Consider the following 14,173-nt stretch of genomic DNA (forward strand, 5'->3'; position numbering starts at 1 on the left):
TCTGGTACTGGTTATTGAATCCAGTTGTAACACTTCTAGTTACCTCCCCCCAGCCCACTGTAATTTTTTTTTCGGTGGGGGGGAGCTGGTTCTGGGGCTTGAACTCAGGGCCTATGCATTGTCCTTGAGTTTATTTTGCTTAAGGCAAGAGTTCTACCACTTGAACCACAGCTCTACTTCCAGCTTTTTCTGTGACTAATTGGACATAGAGTCTTGTGGACTCTTCTGTCCAGGCTGGCTTTGAACCATAATCTTTAGATCTCAGCCTCTGAGTAGCTAAGATTATAGGTGTGAGTCATTGGCACTCAGATTAATTATTTTTTTTAATTGTCAGGTAAATAGTTGGGGCACTTTGAGATTTGCCTTTTTTGTGTGTGCCAGTGTGAACTGAGGGGCTTGGGTGATGCTCCTGAGCAAATTCCCCCCTCCCTCCCCCCGCCCCCGCCATCACTTGAGTCACAGTTCCACTTTAGTCGTGCTTTGGACTACAATCCTTAGATCTCAGCCTCCAGAGTCACTAGGATTACAGGCATGAACCGCTAGCACCTGGCTTAGGTCATCAGTCTACAAATAACTTGGGAGTGTACTATGTTAGAAAAGGTGGTGGCTGATGCTGGGGTGTGAAGAGGAGAGCTTAGTCCTGCCCCTCGGTGCGAGAGCGGAGCTTCTGTGTGCCATACCACTGCCTGTAACGCTGGCTGTTGTTTGATGTATGCACATGACAGTAAGGGAAAATGGAATGTTCATGTACCGTCTCTGCACTGCCATGGCTGCTTTCCCTATTTTAACTCTCTCCTTTTGTTCTCCACTGTCTGGCCTCTTAACCTGTTAGTCTTTCTGCTTTGGTGCTAGCTTGCCAGTTGATAGAGGTCGTGTGGGGCGGGACTCTTGGTTTTATTTCTGTCCATTATTTTTTTAGCCTCTTTAAGTCAACCATTGGTTTTAGTAGTATCCATTTTATATTTTCATGTACTTAAATCTCTGGCTCTTTTTCTTGATTTTTTTTCTGTAAATATGATGACTTAACATTCTTTTTAAAATTTATTTAGAACTGTATACTACTTGCTTATATTTTGACTCAAAGCAACACACAGTCCCCCCCTCCCCCCATTAACTAATTGGTTAGTACTATTTACAAAATGATGTTTTCTTTCTCTGTCATCTGGCTGGTACTCGCTTCGCCACAGAATACATGCACATATGCTTGTGTCTTTTCCTGCGTTTTTTCTTGGTCTAGGCATCAGTTTTCATTGGAGTAAATACAGAATTTGTTGCTTCATAAGTTATTATTTCCTGGAAAAGTGTGGGCTTCACTTCCTCTATTTCATATGTTCTGCAGAATATCCTTTATCCATCCATGTCTTCAGCTGGGTTTTGGTTGGAATTAAACATATTAATTGACTTGAAAATACTAGATGTGGTATCGTTTGCCTTCCCCTTCTAGGTTTGAAACATTATTATCCATTTATTTAAACGTTCCTTTTAATTTTTTATAGCAAGTCTTAGAGGACTCACTAAGGCTTAATGGTTTCTAAGTGCCGAGTAATGGAGTGAGGGCTGACAGTCTGTGTGTTCCAGAAGCTTTGCTTGCTCCTCTCAGCCTAAGCAGCTGCTTCCCTCAGAACCATTCCATATTGGCACTCAGCCTGCATTATTCTTCTGCCTAAGGAAAGTTTGGTAGAGGGCTTGTAATTTAAAATTACTTTTTTTTTCATCTTATGAATATTTCATTGTTTTTGATAAAAAATGTGTTCTGGTAAAATGTTACATTCTCATATGATTTGGTGACTTTTAAAAAAAATTGCAGCTTTTTTTCTTTCTGGTGCTGGAGAAGGAACAATGTGTGCATGCTAGGTAGGTGCTCCACTGCTAAGTTACATCCCTAGAGCTTGCAGCACATTTTGATCCTGCTTTTTATCTGATTTACAAAAGGGCACATAGAAGTTCTGGGAGTTGGGACTCGGAAGCTGGAGTATGTGGCCTTACCCTTTTCCCCAGCTGGGCCTGTAAATTTGGAATAAAGTATTTAATTTTTCTGTTTGAGTTTATCTATCTGGAAATTTGAAGAGAGTAGAGATGAGAGTAAATGCTTATTTTATAAGACCCAACTAGTTACCTGTGAATAAAGCAATAAAGTCTTTAAGTCTGCACTACCTTAGAAACTAAGCTTGCTGAAAGCACTCCAAATGAGCATTATTATTTTAGAAGGCGCATGTACACATGAAATTTATGTCATTTGACAGGCCTGCAGATGCTCATCTTCCTCTTCTCTTTCCTGTAGCACAGGCACTTGGTCCTCATGGTTTTCTTGGTGTTGGCTGGATTCACCTTCTGCACAGCAGGAGCTGCTGTGTTCACATCATGTGTATTGAGTGCATTATTTTTCTGTCCCTGTAGCACAAGCACTGTAGGTGACTGGAGGTGTAGCTAAGACGGTAAATGAATGGCCAATAAAGGACTTGAAAAAGATTTTACGTTACTTGATTACAGGGCATGGTGGCACATGCCTGTAATCTCAGCACTCAAAAGGTGAAGACAAGAGAATTGTAAGGTGGAGGCAAGCCTGGAGTCCAAAATCGAGATCCTGTCTTAAAAACCCAAGTCATTTGGATCCCTTCCACTACCGTTCCTTCTCAGTTTGGGCCTGCAAAGTGAGAGTGCTGTGTGGAACAGCCCTGTGGCAGGGCTGCTTGGAGTCCTGCCTAGACCATGCTTGCTTTTTCCTCCACCAGCTTCTCACTGGACCCTGACACGACAATCCTAATGAATCATAACTCATATGGTTTAAGTGGCCCCCTGAAAATACAGTGAATTATTACCCACAACTAGTATTTCTCTTCTTTTGGGAATTATAATCTTAGTTCACAAGGGAACCTTGTGGCATTCGATTTTCTAAGACACACCTTTGGCTGACTGTGTCCACAGATTCAACTGAGTCTTAATTATACAAATTGCTTCTGAGAAAGTGATTTTGAAAAAAACTTTGCCTCCTAAGGAGGCTGAGACAGGAAGATTATTTGAGCCCACAAATTTGGGATTGGCATGGACAATATTGTATAACCTTGTCTCTTTAAAAATATGTATTGTCTCTGTATTGAATGTGTACAGATTTTTTTCTTGTTATTCCTCAAACATTGCAACAACCGTTTGTGTGGGAGTCACACTGTATGAGGCATGGTAGGAAATGTAGGGGTGATGGACAGTGTCCCAGGGCTGTGGATGTGTTATATTCAGATTGTGCAGGGGTTTGGCTGTGTTACTTATATTCAGATAATGCACCATTTTGCATAAGAGACTTGAGCATCCTCAGTTTTGGTGTCACGCTGGCTATGAAGTCCTGAAATCTCCAGGCCCTTAATCTCTTCTCTGAATAGCAAGGGGTGACCAAGCTCTTGGGCTAACAAGCTCTTTGTAGTTACATGTAGGTTCCCTCTACCCCACCAGATGGCATCTGGTAGAGATCTGAGTTGGGATGCAAAGTCCTCCATATGGTTGCTTATAAAGAAAGTTTTCTGGAGCACTTAATGTGAGGTTGTGAAATTCTTTTTTGTTTGTTTGTCAGTCCTGGGACTTGAACTCAGGACCTGGGTACTGTCCCTGGGCCTCTATGCTCAAGGCTAGAACTCTACCACTTGAGTCTCTACACCACTTCCCACTTTTTCTGAGTAGTTTATTGTTGGAGGTAAGAGTCTCATGGACTTTCCTTCCCAGGCTGTCTTTAAACTGTGATCCTCAGATCTCAGCCTTCTGAGTAGCTAGGATTATAGGCCGGAGCCACCAGCACCTGTACAGGGTAACATTGTCTCCTCCTAAATGTGGCTTTTTGGCTTTGGAAAAACAAGGGCCTGCTGAGCAAGGCGGACCCAGAGATTGCTTGGTGTGTTTGTGTGGGTCTTTGAGTAGAACAGGTCATGGGACTACTCTGTTGCCTCAGATATAATCTTGCCATTATCACTGTGCAGTAACTGTAGAGAACAATCAGCCCAGAGACTGCTTGGTGTGTTTGTGTGGGTCTTTGAGTAGAACAGGTCATGGGACTACTCTGTTGCTTCAGATATAATCTTGCCATTATCACTGTGCAGTAACTATCGAGAGCAAAACTACAGAAACAGAATGAAGACAGAGGTAGGCCACATTTTCCTCCAGATTTTAGTTAATTTGTGGGCCCAAATAAAGAGTTCATGCTTTTCAGCAAAAATGATTCCAATACATGTTTCAGACCCACATTAATCAGAAGGATTTTTAGAGGTGGCATTGGAAGTAGAACAGGCAAGGAGAGTGTTGTCGAGTGAGGCCTTCCCTGGCTATTGACAGTTTTGAAGATGGAGGAGGCTACAGCCAAGGCATTGGAGAAGGCCAGGAGACAGGGTTCCCTGGAGCTTCTAGAAGGAACCCATTGCAGATAGGGCAGGCTTTAGTTTAGCCTACTGAGACTCATTTTACACTTCTGATCTCCAGAACTCTTAAGATAAGTTTGTGTTGTATTTAAGCCAGTAAGTTGGCAATTGTTTGTTTTAGTAGGATCTAGTCACACAGCAGCAAACCCAGACCCTTGGTATAGAGGCTTCCCACTTTCTCGCCCTACTTCATTTGTGTTCTGCCTTTGGCTGTTGTGCTCCGCTGGGATGAGCAGGGGTAGAATGTGATCTCTTCCTGGCCTTGCCTGCGATAGAACTTTCAGTGGAATGCCTTTGTTACCCTCTCATTTTTTAAGTCCTAGTTGTGAACCTGTGCAAGTATTAAGTATTGCCTCACTAATGGGTCATCTTGTATACCATGGGTATCATCTTCAGGTCTTCATACCTCTGCCCCTTTCTTGGAACTCCTGTTGCATTAATAGACGATATCTCCCATTGACTAGCTTGTTTCTAATTTTCTCTTGAACTTTTGTGATCTCTTCCTGACAAGAAGTTCCCAAAGACAGGAACTAGTTCCCTGAGAACAAGTCATTTAGTGGCAAACGTTCTGCTATGGTGGCCTACCCACCCCTACTCTGATCTCCAGGTTTCTCAGCTGAAAAACAAGGGATCTCTGTAAGGGACACTTTACCTTGTCACTGGCCAAGAGCCAATCTATAGGCCTAGGAGCTAAGAATGGGTTTTGTTTTAGTATATTGGGGGAAAGGGTCTTGAACTCAGGGCCTTATACTACTAGGCAAGCACTCCACCACCTGAACCATGGCTCCAGCCTGGTTTTTCCATTGTTAGAGGATTGTTTGGAGTGAGGGAGAATGTGACAGGCTTATTACAGCTGACCCAGTGCTGAGATCCTAGAGCAGCCCAACAGGAATAGAGGTAGCCTGCTAGGCAGGTTAGTTTAGCCTGGAAAGTCCTTCCTTTTAGGTGGGTGAGAATAAAAGAATGGAAAGGGAAGTGTTTGAATAGAGGTCAAGTTGATATTGTGCTTTGGTTGATTACAATAGCTGATGTGAGGGTATAGGGTATGTTTTACTGTCAGGTTAAGTGTATGTGGCAGTGCATACTTAGCTTCAGTTTAATTTCCCCTAAAAGAATATACAGACCTATAAGAAAGAAAAAGGTCACAAGTAAGCTGTTGATATTTGTTGTAGCAGCATCTTGGCAAACATCAGAATGTGCTGTGGTGCCCAGAAGCGAGATTTCTTTCAAGGTAATTGCTTTGTGCTTCACATGAATAGTTTTGAAGACAGACAGGCCTCAAAGTCCCATTTCTAGAGTGAGATGCAGGTCTTAGCAGTAGTTCGTTCAGTGAGGACAGCAATGCTGTAATCTGCTTTCTAGAGGGTTTTCATTTGCTGGGCATAGTTATCATTGGAAGTGTGTGGAGTCGTCCAGTAAAGGATTGTGAAGCATTTCAAAGGAGTCACTAAGAATGCTCAGTCATACTGGAGAGGCTGGGTTTTTTTGTTTGTTTGTTTGTTTTGTTGTTGTTTTTGCCAATCCTGGGGCTTGAACTCAGGGCCTGGGCTCTGTCCCTGAGCTCAAGACTAGCTCTCTACCACTTGAGCCACAGAACCACTTCTAGCCTTTTCTGTTTATGTGGTACTGAGGAATCGAGCCAAGAGCTTCATTCATGCTAGGCAAGCACTCTACCACTAAGCAACATTCCCAGCCCCCTGGAGAGACTGTTTTTATCAAAACCCTTTCATGTAATCCTATTATTCTTATTTTCCCCATTATTTTCTTTTAACCTCAGAAAGAAGAGTGGGAAAACAGGAATTAATAAAAATGAGAGTTACTTACAAACTATTTCCAAGCAGATGGAAAGTGCCGTGTACTGTCATACCGCTTTGCCTGTTGAAATGTCAGTTTCCCAATGTAAAAGCAAGGAGGAATTTCCCCAGAGAGTGACTTCTCAGTCATGCTGATTAAATGTCTTGTGACTTAATCTAGTGGTATTTAGTTCTGAAGTGCACCAGGGTTTATTTTTTAGTGGTTATCATATTTTTCTTGACTTGACATTTCATTTTGTTTCATAATCCCTGAGATATTAGCTCACACAGAAGTCTCCTGGAGGGGCTCTAATGGCACAAACAGTTAGCTAGGTACTTATACAGTCCTCTGGATACCCCTGGCCAGCCTTGATCTGAGGAGCACCTCCTTGCTCAACTCTTATGGGGAAGAGGCCCACAGCAACAGCCGCCTCCCAGTCTGTGGGAGAGTCCTGGGGCTGAGAAGCAGACCTTTTTCCTTTCTGTAGGAAAGTGGGAGGAGCAGGCACATCCTTAGTGTAGTGCTCATTCTCAGATGTTGGGGGATTGTTCCATGTTCTCCCCCAAGACTTCCTCACTGTAGCTAAGGCTTCTCAGCCTGACTTTCCTCCTGAGATCTACTATCTTACCTTTTCACTGTCCCACTTAGGCAAGTGGAACTAGAATATGAACCACAGTTGGCTTAAAAATATCCAGTGATGGCATTAAAATAATAAAAAGATGATAGCCAGGCACTGGTGGCTCATGCCTATAATTGTAACTACTCAAGAGGCTGAGATCTGAGGATCACAGTTCAAAGCCAACCCAGGCAGAAAAGTCCCCATGACACTCTTATCTCCAATTAACCACTCAAAAATGGGAGGTGGAGCTGTACCTTAAAGCAAAAGAGCTCAGGAACAACCTGATTTCAAGCCCCACAACTAACCAAAAAAAAAAAAAAAAAGGCAACTGACATTAGTCTAATAGTATGTTTAATTACCATATAACCATGTGATCAGTATAAAAATTGTTGAAATAAGCCAGGTACTGGTGGCTCACACCTGTAATCCTAACTATTTAGGAAACTGGGATATGAGGATTGTGGTTTGAAGCCAGCCTAGGCAGGAAAGTCCATGAGACTCTTTTCTTCAACTAACTGGTGCTGTGGCTCAAAGTGGTAGAGCACTAGCCTTGAGCTGAAGAGATCAGGGGCAGCATCCAGGCCCAGAGTTCAAGCCCCTTGACCAAACAAACAAAAAAAAAAGTTGAAATATTTTGAATTCTTTTTTTTTAACCCCACCTTTGGGAAGTATGTAATACTTTGACACTTTTCACTGAACAGCACATCTCCATTCAGACACCAAATTTTCAATGGAAGTACTTGATGTTTAGTATTTAGATCTCACAAAACTTAACCATTGAAAATGTGAGTCTCATAAAATCAAATTGTTTCAAACATATTGAAAAGTTTTCTAACATGTGAATATCAATTTAAGATTTAAGCAAAAAGCAAGCGCGTCTAATTCCTCATTGTACAACAACTACCGGTAGCTCTTGGTGTCCAACTAACTGGACAGCACAGCTGTGTACATGCTCATCGCAAGACTGCCCAGGTTAAAAGCTGCTGTTGATGAGACACGTGTCTCCTGTTGGATGTCCTTAAGGTCATGTGCCAGAGTGGTCCACATAGCTAGGAGATAGGTATGTGCGTGCGTGTGTGTGTGTATGTGTGTGTTTGCGTGCCAGTTCTGGGGTGTGAACTCCCCCTCTTGCTTAGCTTGTTTGCTCTAGGCTGGCTCACTACCACTTGACCCACAGCTCCACTTTCTGCCTTTTTGCTGGTTAATTGGAGATAAGAGTCTTACAGATTTGTTTTCTCAGCTGGCTTTGACCTTCAGATCCCAGTCTCCGGAGTAGGTTGGAGCTCTTGGAGTGGTGTGAAACGTATAGATCGCCCTTTTGTTGTTAATGTCTCAGAGTATTTGTGCACAGATGGATGTTATCCCTTTTCTGCCAAATTGTGTCAGAGCAGTCATTGCTCTGTTGGTTGGTCACCAATGCTAGATTTGGGGCAACATAAAGGTCAAAATAGTGAGGTTGAATTTATTTCCATGTGATTATTATCCATGTACATTTCCTTTTCTGTGATTTTTCCCATTTTGACCATTTTCTTTTTCTTAGTGATTTGTATGAGTTCTTTGTGTATTGTAGATTCATAGTTACTTAACAAACATTTATTTAGTTTCTTGCTGTATGCCCAAGCTCTACTTGAAGTGCTAGGGTACCAGTAAGAAACATAGTCTTTAATTATTCTTAAAACTGACACTCAGAAGAGGTAGTTAGGCCAAGGAAAACCTAAGCAAACGAAGAATATTTTATGTGTGTGTGTGTGTTTGTGTGTGTGTGTGTAAAAATCTTACTAGGTGCTACAAGTAGCATAGTGGTAAAGAGGGTTCCTTTGCAGCCCCCTCCTCTGGGACTTTGCTGCTAGGCTGGTGAGCCAGGAAGGCAGGAGATGAGATGAGATGAACCGGCCATGTTCATAAAGTAGAAAGCAAATGTCTTGACCTTGAGGTAGGTCTGATGTTGAAGGGGGTAGGATAGGGTGGCAGATTGCTCAGATAGTCATATCCTGCCCAAGTGTCCCGGTTACCCTCCTGTTCCTCTCTGCAGTAGACTTGACACTTGAAGAAGAAAGAGTTTCCCCTGCTATGCTAGCTTACCAAAAACCCTTGCTCTAGGGGATTTGTGTGGCAGGACTGGATCATTGGGTTTGTGGTTGTTGTGAGGCCTAGGCCTTCTCTTTAATAAAGGAAAATTTTCTGTTTCAGATTACCTAGGAACAGTACGATTTGGGGTTATCACAAATAAACATCTTGCGAAACTGGTATCCTTAGTACACTCTGGAAGTGTGTATTTACATAGACATTTCAACACATCACTTGTAAGTATTTTGAAATCGCGTTTGTATTAGTGCAGTGGTTCTTTACCTTGTGTAGGTCTCAGACTCCTTTGAGATTGGATGAAGGCTATGGGTACTTTCCCTAGGAAAGTGAGCATGGTTTTTCTATGTGTAAATTGGGAGGTCTTACATGCCCATGCTTTTACTTAAGAATCAACATCAGCAAGTTCTCTATATTCTTAGGTTTGGGTACAGCCTTGTAGTGGTCCTTCTTGAAGGAGATTGCAGAGTTGCTCAGTTGGAGAAAGAACGGTTACTCTGGGCCTGGTTTAGTGGCCATTGAGTGATGTTTGTTCATCTGTTTCTTTCCTGAAGAGTAGCAATGTGACATGTTTTTCTCCTTAGCTGAGGTAATGAGTTTTTGAAGTTCTTGTCAAGTCACAGTAGCAAGCTGGTGGCATCTCACTCTCAAGATCCTTGGTTCCCCATTGGCTCCTTTGTTCCCTGATTTCATTTGCTTTTTGGTGAGCTAAGCTCCCTTCAGCTGCTCTGAGCTTCCACCTGTGTCCTGCGTAGTCCTGTGCTTCTCTATTGGTGGATACTTCTTCAGCCTGTCACCGAGAGCTTATTTTTCTGAAGTATTTTCTGTCTCTCGCATTATTGGCAGTGTCACTGGCTTACAGATCCCTTGCCTAGTGCACCAGCCCTTTAAACCTGAGTTCTTCTGGCTCAGCGTGCAGGTCCTATCAGACTTTCAAGGGCAGGGGTGAGGCTCACTTACCAGTCACCCTAGCTCCTACCTATCTTTAGATATGCTTTACTTCTTACCATACGTATTCCAAGGCCCCATGTATTTTGTGTTTTCCACACATGTCATGTTTATGTGATGTGTATGATGCTGTCTGATGTGCTTTCAAATTCCACCTGTCTGGCTCTGCCTCTCTGCCGTGACGGCTGACTGCCACTCATCTCAGCTACTGCTTTCCACCTCATCTGCTCAGCTAGCCATCCTCTCCTCATGCTTTGTTTGTGGCCTACATTTACCATTTTAGATAATTAGGAAGACATTTGAAATGAATGGAGAAAAACAGGTAGAACTGTGAGGTGACTAAAACCAATTGGGATTATTTCAGTTGCGTGGTTCCCACTGATTCCCTTATCAAATAAAATACTTTTGGGACAGCAGAATTTTTTTAAGGAATAGATATCTTTGTTATGAGGTCATTTAAATGTACATGTTTTAGGGGGAGTCAAATAACTCATTTTGTGGGGATGGGGATATGGCCTAGTGGCAAGAGAGCTTGCCTCATATATATGAGGCCCTGGGTTCGATTCCCCAGCACCACATATACAGAAAAAAAAAAAAAAAAAAAACGGCCAGAAGTGTCGCTGTGGCTCAAGTGGCAGAGTGCTAGCCTTGAGCAAAAGGAAGCCAGGGACAGTGCTCAGGCCCTGAGTCCAAGGCCCAGGACTGGCCAAAAAAAAATAAAATAAAAATAACTCATTTTGTGAAACCCTTCAGAGCAACTCTATTGAAACCAGTGATTTGTTTCATGAGGCTTTCGAAAACAGTCTAAAGTTTTGCTCCATTGGGTGTAGAGAGCCAAAGCATAAGCAGTGTCTCCTTCCTTCATCTGTACAAAGTAATCTGGGCATGTGCAAGCTTATGTCATTCATTCCCTGACTCGTTCACAGAGCTGTTGTGTCTCTGCTCTGTGCCAGGTGTGCAGCCTGGTATTGGTTCCAGGGAGTAAAATAGACAGCCAAAGTATAAATCAAACCTGTCCTTGACTCTGTGGTTCCTGTTCCGTAGTCCTTAGTCCTTTTGTAAACACCCAGTGACAGTCCATACCTCTCATTGGACAGGTTAATAATAAGGTCCTTACAGCCATCAGCACCTGGGAGCATTACCTGGATTGGTGAGTCTGTCTTAAGAGAAGGCACATCTGGTGATGAGACAGCCACCTGCTCCCACTTTTGCATTCTGACCTCAGTGAGGATGTACCATGAGAAGCTGGCTGATTGTGGGCTTTATGATGGGTGGCATCCATGCCTCTGGCTCATTTCCTCCTGTGCAGGCTGGGCGGACTGGGCCTCTGCAGGATGGTACTGGTGCTTTGCTAGCTCTGCCTTACTTAGCTTTGCTTTATTCTTGGTGCCTTTGTTCTCCACAGGTCTTCCCACGGGAGGTCATGAACTTCACAGCTGAGAACATCTATAAGTGGGCCTCGGAAAACCAGGAGCTGCTCTTCCGATGGCTGCGGCCCCATGGGGGCAAGAGCCTGCTGCTGAATAACGAGCTGAAGAAGGGGCCAGCGCTGTTCTTGTTCATACCCTTTGACCCCTTAGCCAAAAGGCATCCTCTCTTAGATGAGGTGAGAGTCACTGAGGCCAGTGTCTCCATGGAGAATGGGAAACCTTACTAGCATGGATGCTCTCCTTCCACATTCAGTGTACTTCCCCAGCATCAAGCAGCTGCCAGGAGTGGAACAGAAGAGCATGGAGTTGAGACAGGGACCCCCCAGCTTCTCTAGCCATGGTTATTGACATGGGTAGGTATGGGTTGACTAGGACAGAAGGCCTCCTAAAGGAAGCCCACGCAGCCCTCTTCCTGAGGCAACTGAGGCAGAGCTTCTCATTTGGAAGTATCAAGAACACAGGCAGAGGTTGGGGTGATCCTAGAGGTACCATGGTCAAAAAGGGGGGACCACCAGTCCTTGGGACAACAGAAAAGAGATTGTAGTCCTGTAGTCAGGAGCAGCAGCAGTGACATTGGGACATCTTGTTTGTCTAATCCTGTCCTGTCATGCTTATGGCTTCCAGAGAAAGCCTCTGCCAGGAGTCTGCCCCCTGCCCTGTACCTTTGCTGCTGCTGGAGCTCTCACTGTCACTGTTGTGACTATATTTTATACATGGAGCACTTGGAGGCACTTAGAGCAGACACAGTCAGCAGAGAACACATGGGATTGCTCAATTGAATTTACTAGGGTTTTATTTTTTCTTTCCCTCAAGGATTCCTTAATTGGCCCATACCAGTTTCTGCAGCCAGTGTAGCACAGGCCAGGCCAGGCAGTGCCTCTCCCTCAGCCCCCAAGTGCCATCTGGAGGGGTGGACACAACTCCAGCAGCCTGCACTGTGCCTGCTGCTCTGGAGCCTTAAAGTTACTGTCCTGCTGGACCCTCTGGATAGCCGCTGCTGTCCTGACTCAGGAGGAGAGGAGAGAAGCTAGCTCTGTTCCTTCCCCTCAGCTTAGGAGGACAGGAAGTAATAAAGCTTTGTCTCTTCAGAAAATCTGCCCTTTGAGGGCAACTGCATGATCCGAGGAACTCTTTTCCATGCTGAGCCTCTACTGTGGCCCTTCAGGAAGCCCTGTGTATATTGCAGGAAAGTTAGGGTTTCAGACAAGGCGCTGGCTGTGCTTGTGGGTTTTTACGTTAACCTTCTCAGGTTTCCAGAAGGTTTTCTTGACTGTTTTGGGTGTGCCCAGGTCCTGGGTAGGGTGGCTCAGGTCCTGTCTTCTCTGCAGAGAATTATGTTGGGATAGGCTATTAGTGGACTCTATCGGCTTTCCAGCCTGCTCTTCTGGACAGGGATCTCCCTTGAGTCTCCCCTTTTCCTGAACCTACCAAAATGTTTTTGGTGTTTTTTTTTTTTTTACAGTTTTATCTATGGCCCTTTCCTCAGGCTCCCAGGGTCCTGAGAGGTATGTGGATCCCTTGGTGCACAGAGGAGATTTCTGGAAAGCCGACAGACCTCCCCATGTTGTAAAATCCAGAGGCAAGCAGCACATGGTCCTCTGAGTCAGGCCAGTCAAACCAGGGCTTAATGAGCACTGTGTAGGGAGCCTAGGGGAAGAAAGATGCACAGCAATCTCAGTTCTCTGGGCTTTGAGGCTGGTGGAAATATGAGCCTGCTCACAGCTCTAGCAGAGGAGGAACAGCCCAGGTACAGGCTTACAGGCTCTGGCCAGGGTCCAGAGGAACCACCTTGCCCCAGAAAGCTGAGGACTGGACAGGAGAGGAGGAGGAGGCGGCTTTTGGGAGGGTTTGAGACAGACTTTTAGGGGTGGCCAGGATCTTGGTGGGTCAAGGCAGACTAAGGGCAGGAGAGCCTAGACAGAGGCACAGAAGAGCCTAGACAGAAGCACAGAGGTATTGGGACTCAGGCTGTGCTGACCGGAAGGGCTGGCAGTAGAGGACCCCAAGAGAACTTTGGAGAGAGGCCTGAGAAGTCCGGACTAACTAACTGCAGTCCTCTCACTGTCCTTGACAGTATCCTGTGATCACAATGGGTTGTTTTCTGAGAAGCAGGTTCTACAAAAGTGAGAAGTAGATGGTCCCAAACTTGGGTGCCACGTAGTATCTGACCCAAGGTGAAGTCATGGGGTGCCCAGTTAGCTGAGAGAGAGAGCAGCACACTTGCCAGAGCTGGCTTGGGAATTCATTAACTACTGTGGTGGCCTAGTTGGATGTGGGACAAAGAAACTTCATTGTTGATTATCTCAAGAGTGAGGATAGTAGAGCTGAGGGGTTGCCAGGCAGTGGCAATTGCAGCAGCTTGTGGTGGGCCATTGTAGAATATTAAAAGTGACCAGATGATAACCACACCAAGCCAGGAAGGGTTTCTGTTCTCCCATGTGTACATATCTACATATGCATCCACACGCCCGCACACACATGTGCAGAAAGAAGAGAACAGGTTTTGCCCCCACTGTGGGACTCCAGTGTGTGTGAGCATGTTTGTCAGAGGAGGTGGGGGTGCTCACCTCAGCCAGCGCAGTCCTGTGACTAGTTTGCACTCGTGCATCTCTTCAAAGTCGGCAGAATGTGTGAGTGTGGGAAACGGGTCTGGTCATTGCAGCCAGACCTGATGGAGCTATCCGAGGGAAGAAAATCCATACATACAGCTATAGCACAAACATTCCGAGTATTTGCCAAGCTTTCCTTCATAGTTAACATGAATTAAGTATGACACTGACCACACACATACACACACACGTATGTAGTGCAAGTTGTTTTCAGCCGTTAGTTATGTAGGAGTCAAATAAGTGAGGAAATGATCTCAGTTGTATGTGTAGAGCATATTGTGTAAGAGACAGGTG

General features: G+C 44.6%; 1 protein-coding gene across 3 annotated transcripts in view; it reads left to right on the forward strand.

The window, feature by feature from the left end:
* The window catches only part of Txndc11 (thioredoxin domain containing 11), a 49,385-nt gene that overhangs the window by 21,569 nt on the left and 13,643 nt on the right, over window positions 1-14,173 (forward strand). For 2 of the 3 annotated variants that reach the window (XM_048333254.1, XM_048333255.1), the window contains 2 exons: window positions 9,001-9,113; window positions 11,246-11,446. In XM_048333254.1, the coding sequence (XP_048189211.1) occupies window positions 9,001-9,113; window positions 11,246-11,446 (314 nt within the window). The remainder of the gene's footprint in view (window positions 1-9,000; window positions 9,114-11,245; window positions 11,447-14,173) is intronic. The other variant, XM_048333256.1, reaches the window with a different exon arrangement.

The sequence above is a fragment of the Perognathus longimembris genome, chromosome 23 (assembly GCF_023159225.1).
Source record: "Perognathus longimembris pacificus isolate PPM17 chromosome 23, ASM2315922v1, whole genome shotgun sequence".
NCBI classification, from domain to species: domain Eukaryota; kingdom Metazoa; phylum Chordata; class Mammalia; order Rodentia; family Heteromyidae; genus Perognathus; species Perognathus longimembris.